The sequence below is a fragment of the Lolium perenne genome, chromosome 2 (genome assembly GCF_019359855.2).
Source record: "Lolium perenne isolate Kyuss_39 chromosome 2, Kyuss_2.0, whole genome shotgun sequence".
NCBI classification, from domain to species: Eukaryota; Viridiplantae; Streptophyta; class Magnoliopsida; order Poales; family Poaceae; genus Lolium; species Lolium perenne.
Genome location: NC_067245.2, coordinates 78686499 through 78707799, shown reverse-complemented (window position 1 = coordinate 78707799; position 21301 = coordinate 78686499). Strand labels below are relative to the sequence as shown.

The window sequence follows — 21301 nt, the reverse complement described above, 5'->3', positions numbered from 1 at the left end:
CGAACCCTTGACTTCTTGGCTTCAACATGCTGCTGATACTGACGTTGGTTGACTGCAGAGGTGAGGCAAAAGATCTGTCTCATGCGGCGTGCTAGCTTGGAAGCCCAACTCGGTGGCTTCTCATCCATGGGGTTAACATCTTCAAGAGGAGAGTTGTGGCGCTTGGCCCTCAATGACTTCACTTCATGGGATGTGAGAGTGAGTGGAATGGATTGAACGAGTCTAGCATTGCAAGAATCCATCCAAGAGTCCTCAATGAGCTTCATAATGTACGGAGCAAAGGCGGGAAGCTTATTCTCATACACACATGACCACATCTCATGGTAGATGTAGTCCATCACATCAAGCCTCTCACCGGTGCCCTTCTTAGCAAAAGAGTTTGCCATTAGATCCACTTCATAAAGATGTATCTCATCAAGGTTGCCACCCTTTGGTCCAATGGTTTCCCGGTAGACTCTAAGCATAATATCCCAAGTAGGGAGAAGATCCGCACTCTTGCCCGCTATACCCCAACCGGGGATGTAGAGGTTCTCCAGGACTTCCCTTGTTTGAGCCCATGAGCTATCATGGCACCTCCAACCATTTGCATTCACACCCGGGTAGCGAGGATATCCAAGGGCGGCTCCAAACTTTGCCAAGTTAGACTCAAGGAGCTTCTCATGAGTCATCCACCGAAATGTTCTTGCTTCATCTTGCTCAAAGTGGACGGTGGCATAGAATTGTTGAATCAACCCAACATCATAGTCCTTGTTGAGCTCCATAATGGGATAGAGCCCAAACTCTCCACACATGGCATAGGCTTCTTCAAAGTACTTATTAGCGGCCATCTTCCCGGTGTCAATAGCATGTTGAGAGGCTACCCCCTTCTTGAATGGAATGTAGATCTCATAGAATATCTCCTCTTGGGACTTGTTGTGGAACCGCTTATCCCCAACCCTATTGTTCCGAGGGGTGAGGTAAGGGTTCATGTCACGGAGCTCCTTGTACTCATTATATTGCATGCCCTTCACGGATATATGTATGTTCTTCCCACGAACAGCCGGTGACTTGAGCCTCTGAGCAGCTGCAGCTTGCTGGCGAGCGGTGAGCTTGGATGGTCGGGTTTGCTCAAGTTCTTCCTCAACCTCATCCACATGATCCTTGCCTCTCTTCTTGGAACCACCTGCTAACGGAATCAAAATGATAGGAATGATGAAAGAGAACACAAAAGCAAGGAGGCCAAACACCAGAGCATGCACAGGATATCGGGTAACAGCAGAAAAAATCGCCAGGCCAGAAGTTCCGGTGAGAACCGGCGGAAGTTCCGCCCCGGGCGGAAGTTCCGGCGTGAAGGGCCGGAACTTCCGGCTGTTCGAAAACAGCTGCAGTTTCTCACCAGATCTGAGGCAATGGCTAAGAGAACCGCATTACCACGACATCCTAAGCACGATCTAGTAGAGGAAAGGCATCTAGAGGATTTCTACCATAGCTTTGCCTAGAGTATGCCCTATATTTCATCTAGTGAGGTCTACCCACACATAGAGAGGGAGAGGGCACAAACCGGGGGGAGCCATGGAGGAGAAGAGGGAGAGGATGCCGATCCACGGAGACGATCCGGCGGGGAGCGCCGGAGGAGAGAGATCCGGCCGGAGGAGCAGCAGCCGTCACAGGGGAGGAGCACCACCAAATAGATCTTGGAAAGGGGAAAAGTGAGGAAGATGGAATCGCCACCTTGCTCGGCCTGGGCTTATATAGTGGCCACTTAAGGCCGGAAGTTCCGCTCGTTGGAGCCGGAACTTCCGGTCTCTCAGGAACCACCCAGGCTGGACACGAACAGGGCTGAACTGGCGAAAAGGATGCCGGCCGGAAGTACCGGTCGAAACGACCGGAACTTCCGGTGGAACAGGAAACTGTGCCCAAAAACATGATTTTGACACGAACAAGGTGCACTAGGAGAAGATGAAGGATATGTCTTAGATGAGATAGGCTTAGGACAGATACGCCAAACTGTGAGATGGTACATGATCACTCATTTTTGCAAATAAAACAAATGAAGGCCAAAAATGAGTGATTTCCCATAAACAAGGAGATGTCAATAAAATCCAATGAAGATCCAAACAACTCCAACTCTTCACGAAGAAGAGTGCGGTGGCCTAGGCCACCATATATGAGTGTTATGATATGGCACCGCGAAGATATATCTTGGGTCCAAACCAATACTCATCATTTAAGCTCACATATCAACGTATGATATAACGAGAATGAAATCTTTAATGTTGGCATTATGGGGGGAGGGATAGCTCAATAATTTAAACCGCACTCCCCCTATCTCCATGCCCACATCTAAACCAAATAAAGTTTTGAGACGAAGGTGTGTTTGCAAGATGATCAAGCTATACTCCTTGAATCGATGATATTTAGCTCATTCCTCAAATAAGTGAACCTTGCTTCATCAAGAGGCTTCGTGAATATATCGGCAAGTTGATCTTTGGTAGGAACATAGATGAGTTCAATATCACCACGGGCAACATGATCTCTAATGAAATGATTCCGGATCTCAATATGCTTCGTTCTTGAATGTTGCACCGGATTATAGGCAATCTTGATAGCACTTTCATTGTCACATAATAGAGGCACTTTGTCACAAATGACACCGTATTCCTTTAAAGTTTGCCTCATCCATAACAATTGAGTGCATCCACTTGCGGCGGCAACATATTCGGCTTCGGCGGTGGAGAGAGATATACAATTTTGCTTCTTAGATGACCAACACACCAAGGACCTACCAAGAAATTGGCAAGCCCCGGAGGTTGATTTCCTATCATCCTTGTCTCCCGCCCAATCCGCATCGGTGTACCCATTGAGAATAAAACTTGAGCCTTTGGGGTACCAAATACCATATCTTGGGGTATCAACCAAATATCGAAAGATTCTCTTGAGAGCTATCATGTGGCTCTCCTTAGGAGAAGCTTGATACCTTGCACACACACCAACACTCAACACAATGTCCGGTCTAGATGCACAAAGGTAAAGCAAGGATCCAATCATGGAGCGATATACCTTTTGATCCACCTCTTTACCATTGGGATCAAGTGCAAGATGACATTTGGTAACCATAGGAGTGGCAACACCCTTCATCTCGGTCATCTTGAACCTCTTGAGCATGTCTTGGAGATATTTTGCTTGGTTGATGAAGGTTCCTACTCTCAATTGCTTGATCTCAAAACCAAGGAAGAACTTCATCTCTCCCATCATAGACATCTCAAACCTATCGGTCATAAGCTTTGAGAATTCATCATTGAAAGCTTTGTTAGTAGAGCCAAAGATAATATCATCAACATATAATTGGCAAACGAAAAGCTCCCCATTGACCCTCTTAGTAAAAAGAGTGGGATCGATTAGCCCAACATCAAACCCACGGTCTACCAATAATTCCTTAAGGTGCTCATACCAAGCTCTAGGAGCTTGTTTGAGACCATAAAGAGCTTTATCGAGCTTGTAGACATGGTTAGGGAAGTTGAGATCCTCGAACCCCGGGGGTTGCTTAACATAAACCTCTTCATGTATAGGACCATTAAGAAATGCACTTTTCACATCCATTTGTTGTAACTTAAAGTTATGATGCGATGCATAAGCAAGAAGGATACAGATGGACTCAAGACGAGCCACGGGAGCATAGGTTTCTCCAAAGTCAATTCCCTCAACTTGAGAGAACCCTTGAGCTACCAATCTTGCCTTGTTCCTCACAACATTGCCAAACTCATCTTGCTTGTTCTTGAATATCCATTTAGTGCCAATAACATTGCGGCACTCCTTTGGCTTCTCTACTAAGGTCCACACTTTGTTGCGCTTGAAGTTGTTGAGTTCTTCATGCATAGCTTCCATCCAATCCGAATCTTCAAGGGCTTCAAATACTTTCTTGGGTTCCACTAAGGAGATATAAGCATGATGGTTGCTAAAATTAGCCAATTGCCTTCTTGTGGAAACCTTTGCCCTTATATCACCAAGAACCTTATCATGTGTGTGATCACGAAGCTCAAGGTTCCTATCTCTTCTTGCTAGACGACGGGCCTCGATCTCCTCCTTGGTTCTTCTTGGCCTTGGAGGTATCACTTGATCAACTTGATCTTTTGGGTCCCCGTCTTGACCTTCAACTTGAGCAACTACAATTTCTTGTGAGTGCTCAACATCATGTGCTTGATCTTGGACATCATTTGGTGCGGAGCAAATATCGAATGGATACTCGTCGGAACCATCATGAATTCTTGGTTGATCTTGACCTTGATCTTGTCCTTGATCTTGTCCTTGATCTTGCACACTAGAGGGAGGGTTTTGTTCTTGTTCTTGGGTTGGTGCATCATTTGCTTCACTTGATGGGGTTTGTTGATGTTGAGAAGATGAGGGCTCCACCGTGGTAGAGCATAGTCCTTCCCGAGACACCACACCGTGTCCCTCAACGGGGCGGAAAAATCCCACACCCATTCTTACTATGGCATCTTGAGGTATTTCATCACCTGCACAAACATCAACTTGCCCCACTTGGGAGCCATCATTTTCTTCGAACTTCACACTACAAGATTCAATGATAATCCCGGAGGATACATCAAAGATTCTATAAGTGTGAGATTCGGCACCGTAACCAACAAATATACCCTCCAAAGCTTTAGGAGCAAATTTAGACAAACGAACCCCTTTGATTTTGTAGAAACACTTACACCCGAACACCTTGAAGTATGAGATATTAGGCTTGTTCCCGGTGAGTATTTCATATGGAGTCTTGTTCAAGCCCTTGCGGAGATAGAGCCGGTTAGAGGAGTGGCAAGCGGTGGAGATGGCTTCCGCCCAAAAGTTATAGCGGGATTTATACTCCGCCATCATAGATCTTGCCATATCCATAAGAGTCCGGTTCTTCCTCTCCGCAACACCATTTTGTTGAGGGGTGTAAGCAGCGGAATATTGATGTCGAATCCCCTCATCACTAAGAAAATCATTGAGTGTATAGTTCTTGAACTCGGAGCCGTTGTCACTTCTTATTGCCATAATGAGGAGGTTGTGTTGGCGTTGCACCTCGGTAGCAAAGTCAATGAATATTTGTTGAGTCTCATCTTTCGTCTTGAGAAAGTAGACCCAAGTGTATCTTGAGTAATCATCAACTATCACCAAGCAATGTTTCTTCGCACCAAGACTTGCATGAGTAACGGGACCAAAGAGATCCACATGAAGGAGCTCCAAGATCCTCTTGGAAGAGATGATAGTCTTGCTTGGATGCGGAGAGTCATGCATTTTGCCTTCAACACAAGCCCTACAAACACGATCTTTGGCAAAAGACACATTTTCCATTAGTCCCACAATATGGTTCCCCTTGTGAAGACTTTGCAAAGTTCTCATGTTGACATGGGCTAGGCGGCGATGCCACAACCAACCCACGTCCACCTTTCCGAATAGGCACATCGCACTTGTTGTGGTGGTCCCCGAAAAGTCCACCACATACAAGTTGTGTTCGCGATACCCAACGAAAGCGACTTTTAGAGTCTTGCTCCACAAGAGGACCACAATATCATTATCAATAAAGACGGCGAAACCCATCTTGCCAAGGGCGGAAACGGAAAGCAAATTGTAACCAAGGGTTTTGACAAGCATGACATCCACAAGAGTAATGTTGTGTGCAACCACAACCTTGCCAAAACCCAATACCTCGGATGTAGAATTATCGCCAAAGGAGACGGTGATATCATTTATGTTAGGCCTCAACTCCTTGACGAGGTTCTTGCCGCTGGTCATATGACTTGTACATCCACTATCAAGTACCCATTTTGAACCTCCGGCGGCATAGTCCTACATGAGATCAATTCTTGGATTTAGGTACCCATTTCGCAATGGGTCCTCTTTTGTTAGCAACAAGGGTCTTTGGGACCCAAATAGACCAAGCAACATAACCATCATATGGGCCAACATATTTGGCATAAACATCACCATAATAATCTTTAAATAAAACATAGTGAGGGTTAGCAATTCTCGCATCATCATCATTCATGGTTTTGCCCTTGGAGGCTTCACCATTAGTGACGTCTTTCTTCTTCTCTTGTGCGGGCTTGGCTTTTTGCTTGTTTGCCTTCTTTGCCTTGGTATTATAACCAAGGCCCTCCTTCCCATTGTTTGATCTTTGCTTACTCAAAAGATCATCCAAAGAAAGTTTACTTTGGGGAGAGGAGGCCTTAGCAAGTTCATCCTTCAACCTAGCATTTTCCTCAACAATATTTGCATGATCACATAGAGGAGTAGAGGAACTAGGCACATCATATGAAGCAAGCCTAATTTGAAGTTGCTCATAGGATTTGGATAGGAGAGTGAATTCACTCTTCAAAGCTTTGTGAGCTTTGTCTAGTTCATCTAGATCCTTCACAAGTTTCTCATGATCAACCTCAAATTTGGCCTTTTCCTTTTTAAGCACTTTAGACTTGGCCCTAGCAAGATCTCTAGCTTTTGTGAGCTTGTTAATTTTATCTTGAGGCTCTTCAAGAGTTTCTAGCCTCTCCTCAAGAGAAGCTATAGTTTCTTGACTTTCCTCAAGAGCATTTTTAAGGGCATGGATTTCAAGAGAGTCTTCTCTCTCTATTTGACCCTTTTTCTCAAGCATATCACTTTGTTGAGCTATACGAACCATGAGACTTGAAACATGCTTCTTAGTGTTACCTTGTAGGCTACTAATGAACTCATCAAACTCTAGCATCTCTTGTTTCACTTTTAGACTAGCGGGGTCAACCCCTAGATCATTAGCAATGTTAGGCATAAAGGGGTTAGGAGATGATACCTCGGAAGATTTAGCCATGAGGCAACTTTCTTCCTCCACATGAATGAACTCGTTGGGGGATTCACTTGGTGATGAAGAGTTAGTGGAGAGGGAGGCAAGAGCGACCAATCCATTAGAGGTTGCATCTTCTTCATCATCAACATCATCATCTCCGGAGGTATACTCTTCTTGAGTTGATAGCACAATAGGTGTGTCCAAGGAGGACCTTGCCATGAAGCAATGTGCATTCTTGATATGAGGGTTCTCATTGGGAGATTCAAAGAGAGATGAAGAGGGTATGTTGGTGGTGACGATGGCGGCCAATTCCTTTGAGTTTTCTTCATCTTCATCACCACTAGAACTTTCAACTTCATCGGATGAATATTCTTCCCTTGTTACTAGCACAACTCTTGAGGGCCTCTTGCCCTTCTTGGTCTTATTGTTGTAGAACTTCTTGTTGGAGGCTTTTAGATATTTGCCCTTCGTGTCTTTGCTCTTGTCCTTGGGAATGAGCCTCCCATTATGAAGCTCTCTATTCTCATAGGGGCATTCGGCAATGAAGTGGCGCTTGTCATCACAATTGTAGCATGATCTTGTCTTTGGACCAAAGCTAGTGAACCCACTTTTGTTGTTCCTCTTGATGTTGTCTTCCTTGGCCTTGGAGGGATCAACCCAAAAGGATTTTGCATGGAAGGCCATGTGATCATGGTAGTGGCATTGCAAATCTTCCGGATAGGACATACTCCAAGATGCCCTATAAGATTCTTGAGGAATCACTTCTTCAACGGAGTTGACCACCAAGGCAAGGTTGGAACCTTTTGCCATCCCAAGAGCACGATTGCGAGAATCATGAGAGGTTTCCTCAAGCACCTTGAGAGCTTGCATCTCGTGCACGACTTGTTGAGAGGTGAGAGAGGAATAGCATTCCCTTCCCACAAGAGTCTTGACATCAATGGGTACAAATGGCATCATGCATTCAATGTACTTCTCCTTGATCCAAGAGTCATTGATGTGGGTGGCACCAATAAGCCGGAAGGTATCGGCAACGGTGAGAAGTCTTCCATACATGTCTTCATGATCTTCATCCGGTAGCCTCATGAACCCTTCGGCTTTATTCTTAAGAGCATTATACTTGTTCCTCCTTGTGCTCTCACTTCCAATGCAACTAGCGGTCAAACCATCCCAAGCTTCCTTGGCGGTGGTGTAGTTCCGGACACGATGCAATTCCTTTGTCCCCACACTAGTTTGAATCATGTGCAAGGCGGTGTTGTTGAGTTGACTATCAACCGCTTCTCTTCTAGTCAACTTGTCGGGGTTGTATGGCTTGAAGCCCTCCAAGATGATTCTCCATAATTCATTGGAGGCACTACAAACATGAGAGTGGAACTCAAATTGCCAAGTATCGAAATTATCAATAGAAAACTTAGGTGGGTCGCCCCGAATGTTCAAATGGGGATGGGGAACCGGTATATCGGGAGATAGGAAAGGTGGAGGTACTCGATTGTAGCTCTCACTTCCACTAGTTCCCTTGGGAGATGCAATGGGGGGTTTGTCAGTGTTTGAGTTATCACCATCCATGGGTGTGGTAGCGGAGGGTAATACCGAAGTATCACCCTCTACAACCGCATCCGTGATATTAACCTCTACGGTGGGAGCCACGGGACGGGGAGGCGTCAAAAGCTCGGAAATCATTTTTCTCATGCTTTCCGTTTGAGCATCCATGTATGACTTCAACGAGTTGATATCATCCATGGTGACCGGCCTAGTCTCCCCTTCCGATGGTCCATCGTCCGGCATACTCTTAGGCGGTTAAGCCCGAAATAAGAGCCGAGGCTCTGATACCAATTGAAAGGATCGTATGCCGCACCTAGGGGGGGGGGGGTGAATAGGTGCTAACCAATTTTTAGTTCTTTTTCAATTTAGGCTTGACACAAAAGGTAAATTCTCTAGATATGCAACTAAGTGAATTTACCTATATGACAAGGCTAACAACTAAGCAAGATATATCTAAGCAATATAGAGATAGAATAGGATAGAGGTAACCGAGAGTGGAGCACGCGATGACACGGAGATGATTCCCGTAGTTCCCTTCCTTTGCAAGAAGGTACGTCTACGTTTGGAGGAGTGTGGTTGCTACGAAAGCCAAACCAACAGCCACGAAGGCTTCACTCAGATCTCCGGTGAGCAACGCCACGAAGGCCTAGCCCACTTCCACTAAGGGATTTCCTCGAGGCGGAAACCGGGCCTTTACAAGGTTCTTGGGGCACACATCCACAACCAAATTGGAGGCTCCCAAATCTGTTACAACACAACAATCAACAACAATACATCAACACAAATCAACTAGGGAACCAAATAGGAACACTAGCATGAGATCCCTCAAACAAGAGAGGGGGAAATGAAGAACGCTTCGGTGAGGATGTAGATCGGTGTCTTCTCCTTCGAATCCTCAAAGATCAAGAGCTTTGGTTGGGGGAGGAAGGAGATCTTGCAAATCTTGTGTTCTTGAGGTGGCTCTAATGGTGGTGAAGCTTGGCAGATTTTTCTTGCAATGATTGAGCAACTTGTCCCTTTGGAGAAGAAAGCTATTTATATGGGTGGAGCTTTCAGATCTGACCGTTGGGGACGAATTCCACTAACACCGGAAGTTCCGGCTTCCACCGGAAGTACCGGCCATTCGGGCCGGAACTTCCGCCCTTGATAAAAATCCTACAAAGCAAAAGAAGGGGCGGAACTTGGGCGGAACTTCCGGTGGCCGGAAGTTCCGGCCAAGTTCCGGCCAAGTTCCGGAAACTTGCGAAAACCTTACTGGACTATACTGAGCCACAAACACGGAATTCCGGAACTTGCCCGGAAGTTGGGCGGAAGTTCCGCTGACCGGAACTTCCGGCCAACTCCACCGGAACTTCCGGTCCTGAAGAGAAAACCTGAGCACAGACGTCGCTGAGAAGCTTCTGCTGAAAAAGTCAGGCCGGAACTTCTGCCAGATTAGGCCGGAACTTCCGCCTGATACAGAAAACCTGCAGAACTTCAGAACAACTAAACCAATATACCGATCCAACATAATTTTTGAAGGCTTGTACCTGTCTACATCAACACACATAAAAATCCTATATAACTAAGAAGTTTATCCCCACTAACCTATTTCTCTAAACATGCAGCTATGCCACCTCAGCGGTCCCACCAAATCAGCATCTCCCATCCATGTCATCCCATCCCATGTTCGCTCGATGCATGATGCATGCATGCTCGGTTCCTCTGCAACTCTGCAAGTAGCGCCTATTGCGTTCAATGCCAACCAAATTACTGTAGTCCTCTTGGTGGATTTCTTAACTCTTCCACTAAATTTTCACTTAATGTTGTCCTACCGTTTCCTCTTCCCAACCAGGCAACCAACAGGCAGCCAGGGGCACTATTTATCTCCAGACCAAAACGTCGCTAGAAGCACATCTTCCTCCAATATCATCTCCACCCTCTGAGTGACACCGTTTCCTCTCCCAATGTCTATCCTCTGGTGGCTTTGCATGGGTTCTTGGCAGGGAAGCTCCGCCAGTACGATGCTGCGTGACTTCTAAATGTGAGCTCCCGAAGGAGGTAAGGCCATTCTATAGTGGCAATACGGGTCGTCGCCATCTCTTCTCAGTGCAGTTCACCCTCGCCAGCAGCTCTCGAGTTTGTCGTCGCCCAGTTTTTGAAGGTACGGCGCCGTCTTTGATGCAGCGATTCTTACTATTGTAAGCTGAAAATTTGTGTTCACCTTGCATGAGGACTAACATCAACGATTCTTTCTACTTTATGTATGTGTCTGTCGCTAATAGGGCTCTGCAAGAATTTATCAATGCCATGTATATCTTCAATGTATGTAGTGATTATTTGAAAGCAATATTTTCAACTACAACATCTACTAAAACAGAGGTCAGATTCTTTGTTTGGTTCCTACATTCTGGCAGACTGCATTCTGGAGGCGCTCTTTGGTTTCTTGGTTCTAACTTTATTTTTTTATCGTGCAATTTCTCTGCCATGCTACACTTGCACGTCATGCAGGTATCCTTGCAGATTGTTGTCATGAGAATGGATGGTGGATGAACATTTTGTTGTACCAAGGAAGAATCCTAAAGAAGAAAATTTAGAAAATCTTATAGCTTTTATCTTTGCAGTATGTTCATACTTTCCCTACTACAATATCCTAAGATCACCACATGTTTGGATTTGCCAGATCATAAATAAAATTCTTAAACTACTCCATTTGCTTTATTTCATTCTCATCCCGTGAATGGGACCAAAATAGTGTTTGATGATTGAGTTACAGCTGCATTGCTTATCTGAAATCTGCATGCCCAATTTAGATTGATCTTTACTTTAAACTAACAAAATGAAAAACATTATTTTCTTGCAATATATACTATTTTATTTCCTAAATATTAAGATGCAAAGATCACAATAGTAAAAACATTTTTCTCCATGTGCAGTAGTGGAGCTGACCTAAGGCAATTGTTCTTTTAATTATAAAACTACCTTTGTAAAACTACCTATACTCATAATATATTTTTAGCTTTTACTAGAGCTGATCTTGCAAACCAGCATCTCTAACTCTTTGCAAAAACTGCATTTGCTCATAATAATTTTCTTTGTACAATTTGTACCATGAATTATGATGTTTAACCATCACCAAAATTGTATATTGAATATTTTATGCAAAGTTCATATTGTTGGTTCATCAACATAGAAATTGTAGTTTAATTACTTTTCCACTAAGCATATACTACTTATTTCTTACAAATATTTCTGTATTTATTACCATATTATCCCGCAACAACGTGCGGGGCATTATCTAGTATACATAGTGTTGACGTCAAACACACAAAACCCAAAAGGGCGGGAAATGTTCTTTCAGTGGCAGCATAGTCTACGGATAGAAGCTCCACCTAGCTCTTAGGTGTTATATGATTCATCGTTCCGATATGTATTTCGCCTATTTTTGTTTTATGTAACTTTGGTCACTTGAGACAACAAACGGCTGTGTGCATCCTGGTTATGCAGAGGCTGGATGTATTTGCTTCTTGAAGTAATAAAGCATCCTTTATCGAAAAAAAAAAGTTACCAAAAAGTGAGCTTTAATCCTCCATCAAGAGGCGGGCAACTATCTCAACTAAAATGTGGATCGTTACATCTAAATTTTGACGAACCCAGACAATGAAACAAAGAAAGTATTATAGTGCACGTAAAATAGGTAATATAAAAAGTTGTACATTACCAAAAGGCGAGTTTTAATCACAAGTTCACTTTTTTTTTTGGTTTCTATGTGATATAAAAAAAGGTCACCTATGCACCATCACCTCAAACCCTTCTTCTTATGCACTTCAAACTTTAAATTTAACAACTCAAACTTCCATTTCAACACTTCTAATCCATTACTTTCAAACTCCGCTCCAACGATATATAGAACTTAACATCAATTTCGAAACTCGTTTGAGGCGTTGAGGTCATTCCAGATATTCGAGTCCAAATTAGAGGATGAGTTTGACGAGACAGCGACGGCGGAGGGGCTAGCCTCCGACTCTGCATCTCTTTGCGGGTTCTCTAGAAGCGTAGTACTCCAACTTCAACCGCAAAACCCCCGAGTGCTTACGGAGCAACCTCGCCATGGACGCCTCGTCGAACTCGTGAGCCCGAATCTGTAGAACAGCCCGAATCTGTAGGAAATCAATCGAGTTCTTGGGGTTGTGGCATCCCCACTCGGGGAGGTGCGATCCAAACACGAATGTGAATCTGCGGGAAACATCGAAGTAGTGGTTGAAAGCGGTGGATTTATTTTGCAGGAGGCTGCGGGAAAAGTAAGACGTGGCGAGATGTTTACTCTGACGGTTATGCAAAATCAGTTTTACATGAGTGATGCGAGCGTATGTCTATTATAGGCCAGACGTTAGAAATTAGAAATGCTTTTGTAAGATCTGTAAATATGCGAATCGGGACAATTAATAAGGAACCGATCTCAATACGATTGGACACGCCAGGCCTTGGTAGCCACATTTCAATTTTGGCACTACTCTTTCTTCTTCCTCTCGAATTTTTGACAAAAGAGACCACCTGCGCGAGTGAATTGTCAAAAAAGACCACCTCCGAAAATTATTGTCAAAAAGGACCACCTGCGTCGTGGCGGCACGCGTGCCAGGCGACACGTGTCGCCTGCCGCCACAGCCGGAGGCGGCAGGGCCTGCCGCCACAGCCAACGGCGGCATGTCCACATTGTCCTGATCTATGAATAGTAGCATGTTTTGATTTTTTTTTTAAGTATCTCAAAAAATTCGAAAAAAAATACCTACATGTAGATAACTCTATGCACTACAATTGTGCAAAAATTCACTGTAAAATACGTTGTATTTTGGGCTCAACAAAAAAGACAAATTCAACAAATTTTGTAGCTAATGTGCACTGTTCATCGATCAGGAAACTATTCATTGATCATTGTGGACTTGCCGCCAGGGACAACGGCGGCAGGCCCTGCCGGAGCCGGCTGTGGCGGCAGGCGACACGTGTCGCGCAAGACGCCGCCGCCACGACGCAGCCATTCCTTTTTGACAATAATTTTCGGAGGTGGTCTTTTTTGACAATTCACTTGGGCAGGTGGTCTCTTTTGTCAAAAGTTCCTTCCTCACCGCCCCTTGCTCCGTGCCCCATCGGCGGCCACCGTGTCACGACGCCCTCCTCGCGATGCACATTAACTCCTTGACGTGGTCGCGCAACAGCCCCCGTTGCTGCCGTTTCCCGGTCGTAGTCCACCACACCATCCCACACCTGCTCCTACCTACCACCACCTCGCCGGTCAGCGGCGCCGCCATCGATCGCCACCGTGCGTACGTGAAGGTTAGGTACGGTGCTCCACAGCCGGCAGCCGCCATGTCCGTCCGCCACCCACCCTCGCGTGCGGCTTTTCCGATGGGAAGAAATTTGACCAGACCAACCCCCGATCTCGACGATAAGTAAGAAAAATGGTTCCCCCGCGCGCGTGTTAAAATATGCTCCACTTCGGGCAAATGTCCACGCCGCTGATACCACCACCAAACTCCCAAACTCACCCGACCCGTCCCCGGCCGGATATAAAATCCCCACCGCGCTTCCATCAAATCAGATCAACCAAAATCTCTCAACTCAACACTCCCCAATCCCACAGCCACACAAGCCACCTACCACCGCTCGACCGATCGACGATCGATGGAGGTCCTCCTCCTGGAGAAGGCCCTGCTGGGGCTCTTCGCGGCGGCGGTGCTGGCCATCGCCGTCGCGAAGCTCACCGGCAAGCGCTTCCGCCTCCCGCCCGGCCCCTCCGGCGCCCCCATCGTCGGCAACTGGCTCCAGGTCGGCGACGACCTGAACCACCGCAACCTGATGGGCATCGCGAAGCGGTTCGGGGAGGTGTTCCTGCTCCGCATGGGCATCCGCAACCTGGTGGTGGTGTCCAGCCCGGAGCTGGCCAAGGAGGTGCTCCACACGCAGGGCGTGGAGTTCGGCTCCCGCACCCGCAACGTCGTCTTCGACATCTTCACCGGCAACGGCCAGGACATGGTCTTCACCGTCTACGGCGACCACTGGCGCAAGATGCGCCGGATCATGACCGTGCCCTTCTTCACCAACAAGGTGGTGGCGCAGAACCGGGTGGGATGGGAGGAGGAGGCCCGGCTCGTGGTGGAGGACGTCAAGGCCGACCCGGCGTCCGCCACCGCCGGCACCGTGATCCGCCGAAGGCTGCAGCTCATGATGTACAACGACATGTTCCGCATCATGTTCGACCGCAGGTTCGAGTCCGTCGACGACCCGCTCTTCAACAAGCTCAAGGCCATGAACGCAGAGCGCAGCATCCTCTCGCAGAGCTTCGACTACAACTACGGCGACTTCATCCCCATCCTCCGCCCGTTCCTTCGCAAGTACCTCAACCGCTGCACCAACCTCAAGACCAAGAGGATGAAGCTATTCGAGGACCACTTCGTCGCTGACCGCAAGTAAGCACTTACTGTACCTATTACTTAGTTCTTAAATCGTATACTACTACCTAGGATCATGACAATGCTAGCTACTAGTGGTGATCGATATCAGTCACATGTAGCGAACCAATTCGAATTCGATTAGCCTGGTAGCATCTTTTCTCGTGTTTGCATGGTGGTAGTTGACCAGTTGCAAATTGCAATGCTCCGGTGGGTGAGGCAGAGGAGGGCCTTTTAGGAAGGAAACCAGAGAGAGTTTGGTAGTACCTGCACAAGTTAGCTAGGCTTCGGTTTGACGATTAGGTGGCAGATGTGATCCAGATCTGCCCCACCTCACGCGTCAATGCTAACGTCATGAACCAGGAAAGCTCATGTTTACTCGAACAAGTTTTCTTATTTTTTCCTTTTCTGAGTGGAAGCGAGTTGTGCTTGTGCACCTAAACTTTGACTCTTTCATGGTTTCAACCCCAACCATGATGTCAGTCACTGTCGCCCAAATCAATAAGCATAGGAACTGCATTAGGCTCTAATAAGAAAATTAAGCAGTAGACGTCCAATGAGATTTTGGGTTAGGTACAGCAGGGTGAGAGGGACTGACCTTTTGTCACTTGCTTAGTGATGCTACACAACTAGTGTTTCTTAAAGAAACCTTTGCTTGGCGTAGAATGCAACCTTCCATCGATGTTAGGTGAGAGCTCGCATCATGCGATGGATCCAAAAGCTACAATAAGGCGTTATCAGTTAACTAATTTGCCTTTGCAATTGGTTCAAGTCCGACTCACTCATCATACACCGACACTGTAAAGTATATCTGGATTTGTTCTGCTCGGTGGAGCTGATGATAGATCACGCATGCCAACAACCAGCATGCCTGCACTTTCACTGCATGGGAAGCTTCAGAGACCAGTTGCCTGCTGTCCAACTCAGAAACTAATAAGCATGTGTCATGTATGATGAATGCAGGAAGGCGCTGGAGCAGAATGGGGAGATCAGGTGCGCCATGGATCACATCCTGGAGGCCGAGAGGAAGGGCGAGATCAACCACGACAACGTCCTCTACATCGTCGAGAACATCAACGTCGCTGGTAAAATTTCATACTTCAGTACCTCTATCTAGCTTGTTTTGAAAAGGAAAATGTTGTTCTTGATAAAGAAACAAACAGGGTATACTGCACCCAAGCTGGAAATGCAAGGTTTTTTTAAGAGTAAAATTCATGCTTCACCTCTAGCTAGCTAGTTCTGAAAATGAAAATGTTGCTCTTGGTAAAGAATCAAGGGAATCCAAGAATCAAACATTGTATACTGTACCATGTTGAAAAAATAAGTCTTCAGAAGACAAGTGGGCTTATTGTTAAATACGTAGTCACAGTACCCATGCGTAGTCACATGGATGTAGTGAGGTCTAGTCACGATGTTATCGTTGAGGACCATTTCTTTCTTAATGAAAAGTAGCACGCACCATAGGAAGCAACCTAATCAGAGCCGCCAGCACCTAACATTTTTATATATTCTTAATTAACACGAGATTTGGCCGCCAAAGCACGTGCACTACACAAAGAATCCTCTCAGTTCTTGATGAGTAGCTGGTTTTTGACTTGTTGTGATTCAGTTGGATCCCGTCAACATCCTAGGTGTGCACTGAACCCGTATAATACTTATATGAATGAAATGGCGGCCACAACTGAGTCCACGTGATCCCACGTTCTAGTACCTATAAATTACAAATCATTTCAACGGCACTAATCAACTGTCGGTGCAGTTAGACATTTTTTTGACAGCTACTGCATGTTTGTGACAGGGCAAGTTGTAGACTTGTTTCTTGTCAGGATTTGCAGAAGAAACGCAATATACATCCATCAATTAGTACCAGAAAATCTTAAGCTAAGATAGTACTCAGAGTCTCAGATCGAGTGGAGTAGTAGGACAAATTTGGCAATGACCTTAATTTGATTCCTTCTCTGCAGCCATCGAGACAACCCTGTGGTCGATCGAGTGGGGCATCGCCGAGCTGGTGAACCACGCGGACGTCCAGTCAAAGCTCCGCGACGAGATGGCCGCCGTGCTGGGCCCCAACGTGGCGGTGACGGAGCCGGACCTCGAGCGCCTCCCCTACCTGCAGTCCGTCGTGAAGGAGACCCTCCGCCTCCGCATGGCCATCCCGCTGCTCGTGCCGCACATGAACCTTAGCGACGCCAAGCTCGCCGGCTACGACATCCCAGCCGAGTCCAAGATCCTCGTCAACGCATGGTTCCTCGCCAACGACCCCAAGCGGTGGGTGCGCGCCGATGAGTTCAGGCCGGAGCGCTTCCTCGAGGAGGAGAAGGCCGTCGAGGCCCACGGCAACGACTTCCGCTTCGTGCCCTTCGGCGTCGGCCGCCGGAGCTGCCCCGGGATCGTCCTCGCGCTGCCCATCATTGGCATCACGCTCGGACGCCTCGTGCAGAACTTCCAGCTGCTGCCGCCGCCCGGGCAGGACAAGATCGACACCACCGAGAAGCCCGGACAGTTCAGCAACCAGATCCTCAAGCACGCCACCGTCGTCTGCAAGCCGCTCGAGGCCTAGAATTTTTCTCTTTGATCATATGGAGGCTTCTGACATGCGTTGTCTGTGCATGCATGCGTGAACGCTGGTGCCGAGAGATCGATCTATGCACGCATGTGATGTGTATTTTCCTTTTTTTGTGCTTTTATTTTACTTAGTTGCATTTTTGTTGGTCTTCATGTGAGGCGTCATGTTGTAGATTTACTATGTTGGTGATAATGATGTAAAACTTCTTCACTGCGAAGTGAGACGATTACTCATCAGTACACACACTCAGATGGCACTACAAAATTTGCTCCACTACGTCCATTTCAGTTTTTCTTCTTCCACTTCAGTTCCAGCTAGCGTGGTGGCACTCGCAAATGCGAAAGCATTATTTTCAGTCGGTTGAAATTTTCTAACGAATAATTGATGGTTTCAGGTATATCACATTTTTTTATAAGAAATAATATGGTTGTAGGACAATAAAAATATTGCGACAAAAAAGAATCACATACGAGAGTAACAACTTTAACCAACTTCAGTTTACGCAATGTTTATTATTGTCATACGTCAAAACACTTGTATATGTTGTTCGTAAGTAATATTAGCTCAATAGTAAAACCATTTGTGATGTTGGATCACTATGCGATGTTAATTAATATTTATAAGCTTTCTTGATGAATATAAAGGAAAATAATCCAGGGTCGCTAATATATCCATAATAATGCTTGGCTCGATGTGTTAATCCCTCGTGTAAAGGGTTTGGAAAACCCCTCGAGACATGTTCTCCATTTCCTTTGTATCTGAGGTCCAGGTTCTGTCACGACTTTTGAGCTTCCAAATGTTGTTTTTCTTTCTCCTCCAACATGCCATTCGATGGAAATATTTGGTGTTACGATCTCCCTCAAGCAACCATGCAATGTGTGACCGTTGCATCCACATAATTTTCTCTCTATAAAGCAATTTGTCGATCTCTTTTTCACAATTCGTCCATCTCTTTTCAAGCCCTACACTCGCCTTGAGACCCACTTTCATCGGTTGAGCTTCCTCGCACTATCTAGTTGATTCCTTTTCTTCTCTATTTCCTTAGGCACGTTTTTTAAATGAGTAGTCTTCCAGATCGGGCTCTCTATTTTACGGTTTGTTGTCTGTTCTGCTGAGAGGAGTAGGGAAGTTGTCTGATCGGGATGAAACAATATGTCTCAAACGATACTCTGGAAATACTGTAGACCATGTAGGTGACGCGACCATGTGCTCGAGTCTCACTTTAATGTTGTGTTCGCTTTTTTTTTTTGCTTATTATCGAAGGTCCATGGTGTGCCAATAAAACCAATGTCATGGAGACCGAAGTGCGAGAGAACCTCATGAAAATTATCATCAGCCTCTCAAACCGCGGAGTGTGGGAGAAGTGCTCCTCTTTCCACATAGCTTTGTTAAAAGCACCCATCATCAGCCAGGGTTTATCAGATCTATGCTGAATTTGGTGGAGCTTAGACCGCATGTGCCGCCGATCATACGGTTTCAATTATGCGTATGCAAACATAGCTCTTCACACATGATCGAATGACCACCACTTACATGCGCGTCAATGTGACGATTACCGAATGAGCGGAGATCCACCGTGAGAGTCTTTACTTTAGTGTAGTATAAGACCGCCACCTTTAGCGTCTCCTGACACCTGATAACATCCCTTCATCCCAATACAGTAGTTTCAACTCTTTCTTTGCTATGTCTTGTCTCGCATAGGCCTTATATGTCTGTACAAGACAGACAAGCTCTTGAACGGTCGGCGACTTTCCCACAACGCGACTGCCGTCATTGGGCCCGGCGGTCCTCGTAGGAGGAGGCCGACGGTGTTGCCAAGTCCTTTTCAGAGCTTGTTTGTTTTCCTTTGCTTTGTACGATCACAAGATTGGTGTAGCTTGAAGGTGGTGGAGGCACGTCTAGCTCCTTAATTACCAGATTCAATACCCTAAGTATCCCCGAGGTCTAGTTTCTTCTAGCTTTTGACTGATCATCATCCTTTATATCTTCTTCCATAGGGACATATTTGAGTGGGATTTCAGCGGTATCTTTTACCTCCTCCTCTTCCAAGGACACATCTTGAGAGGACCTCTTCTTCGCTATAGGATTCATGCTACCACGGACAGACCAGCCTCCACAAGCCGGAGCACGAGGTTAAAAACATCAGGGTTCAGTAACAGGCAGCGAGTTGCGGCGAACTGCGAGCATCCAATCCCCATATTAGAGATCTTTCACCTCCCATACCCCATCATAACACTCTTCATGGTCGTGCCCCTAAGCAGACCACAATTTTTGCAGAAAAACTGTATCTTTTCATCTTCACAACCAATATTTTCCTGCCCTCCCCATGCATCGTCGAGAGGGAGGCGAAACACATCAGTAGTTCTGCAACGTCGCATCACCCAGAGAAGAACATAGTTCGCTAGAAGAAAAACTTTGGAGCCATATGGACCTCCTTTGTCTTCCCCACACGACGTGCAAGGTCGACCACCTCGTTCTTCCTGTCTAGCTCCGGGGTGCTATGGATTTTCCCTCAGATCGATGTACAGACCACCAAAGACAAACTTCTCTGCGCATCTCTTCCCTCATAGTCCTCGATAAACATAGCCAGTCACAAAACGTCCATGGTCCGTGAGGCTAGCTAAGTGTTATTATCTTAGCTAGTATCATGCACGTGGGAGAGGGAAGATTACATTAATATAGGTGGATAACGTATCATAGCGCATACCACGAGAAAAATTAATGCCAAACAAATCTTGTACACAAATTTGTATTGAGATTCTAAAAAGCAAGAAATATAGCATGCCTATGACACTACTTCATGATACTACTCACTATAAAGATATTATATACAAGTATCATATGCATGATACTACTACATGATACTTACCACTATGACCAACCTGATGACCAACCTTTTCCAATCTCCTAGACAGTGCATATGGAAAATAAACAATTCTCACCCTAGATAGATTCCAAATCTCCTTGATCTTGCCAAACAAACGCTTGAGATACTGCTATTTATTTCAATATGATGAAACTGCATTTTTCACGGTTGTCGCGACATTCCAATATTTTTTTATCCCACCAAGACAAAACTCCTTTTATCCTTGTAGTACTTATAAATTTATTCTTTCAGCTTCTTAACGTCCTTCTCGATATTGTGCACAGAAAGTATATTTTTCAATAATTCTTATTACTCCCTTGTTTGCACTTTTTTTATTTTTTTACTAATTATGTGTTGACCTAGATTTATGTTAGAGTTTAGTCGATTACAGAATGATTGGATTGTGTCACCATTTATGATAGCGCGGGAGTTACAAGTGAGTTGTAAGTGAGTTTTTTTCTAGTTTTAAGTGGGCTTACAACTGAATTTTTTTGGGTTACAAATAGGGTTGCAAACTAAGGGTTGTTTTTCCAGTTGCAAGTGGGTCTTGTGCAATTAAAATATTCTAGTTACAATTGGGGTTACAACTTAAGATTTCCAACTGCAAGTGGAGTTGTAACTGGCTTCACTTGCAAATAGGGAAGCAACTAAGCTTACTTGCAAGTAGAGATACAACTAAGATTCTAGTTGTAAGTCGGTATGTAATTAATATTTTACACTTGCTAGCCGCGAAACTGAGATTTTCCTGTTACAAGTGGGTTGCAACTGAGAATTTTCAGTTGCAACTGATATTTTTGTTTTATTGTTGAGCGGCCCATTCATGCCTTTGTGGGGTTGGGCTTTTTTGTCCTATTTTAATTTTGTTTTTTTATTTATCTTTATTTTTTTGCGATGCACTTGTAGAAATTTGTCACCTAATTATTTTTTCAGTTGCAAGTATGATTTCAACTGAGATTTTTCATTTGCAAGTGAGACTGCCGAGTTTTTCTCTAGTTAAAAGTCGGGGCTACAACTGATAGTTTTATGTTGTAACTAGGGTTGCAACTGAGATTCTTTTTTAGTTGTAAGTTGGGTTGCAACTGACATTTTCACTGCTGCCCGAGAGGGGTTGCACTAAG

The 21301-nt window shown here is 45.4% G+C and overlaps 1 protein-coding gene across 1 annotated transcript; it reads left to right on the top strand.

The window, feature by feature from the left end:
* Positions 1 to 13801: 13801 nt before the first annotated feature.
* Positions 13802 to 17581, top strand: LOC127333043 (trans-cinnamate 4-monooxygenase). Its single transcript, XM_051359363.2, has 3 exons — positions 13802 to 14766; positions 15712 to 15833; positions 16713 to 17581. The coding sequence occupies exons 1-3, from the start codon at positions 13982 to 13984 to the stop codon at positions 17309 to 17311; spliced, it is 1506 nt and encodes a 501-aa protein (XP_051215323.1). The 5' UTR covers positions 13802 to 13981; the 3' UTR covers positions 17312 to 17581.
* The last annotated feature ends 3720 nt before the right edge of the window (positions 17582 to 21301 follow it).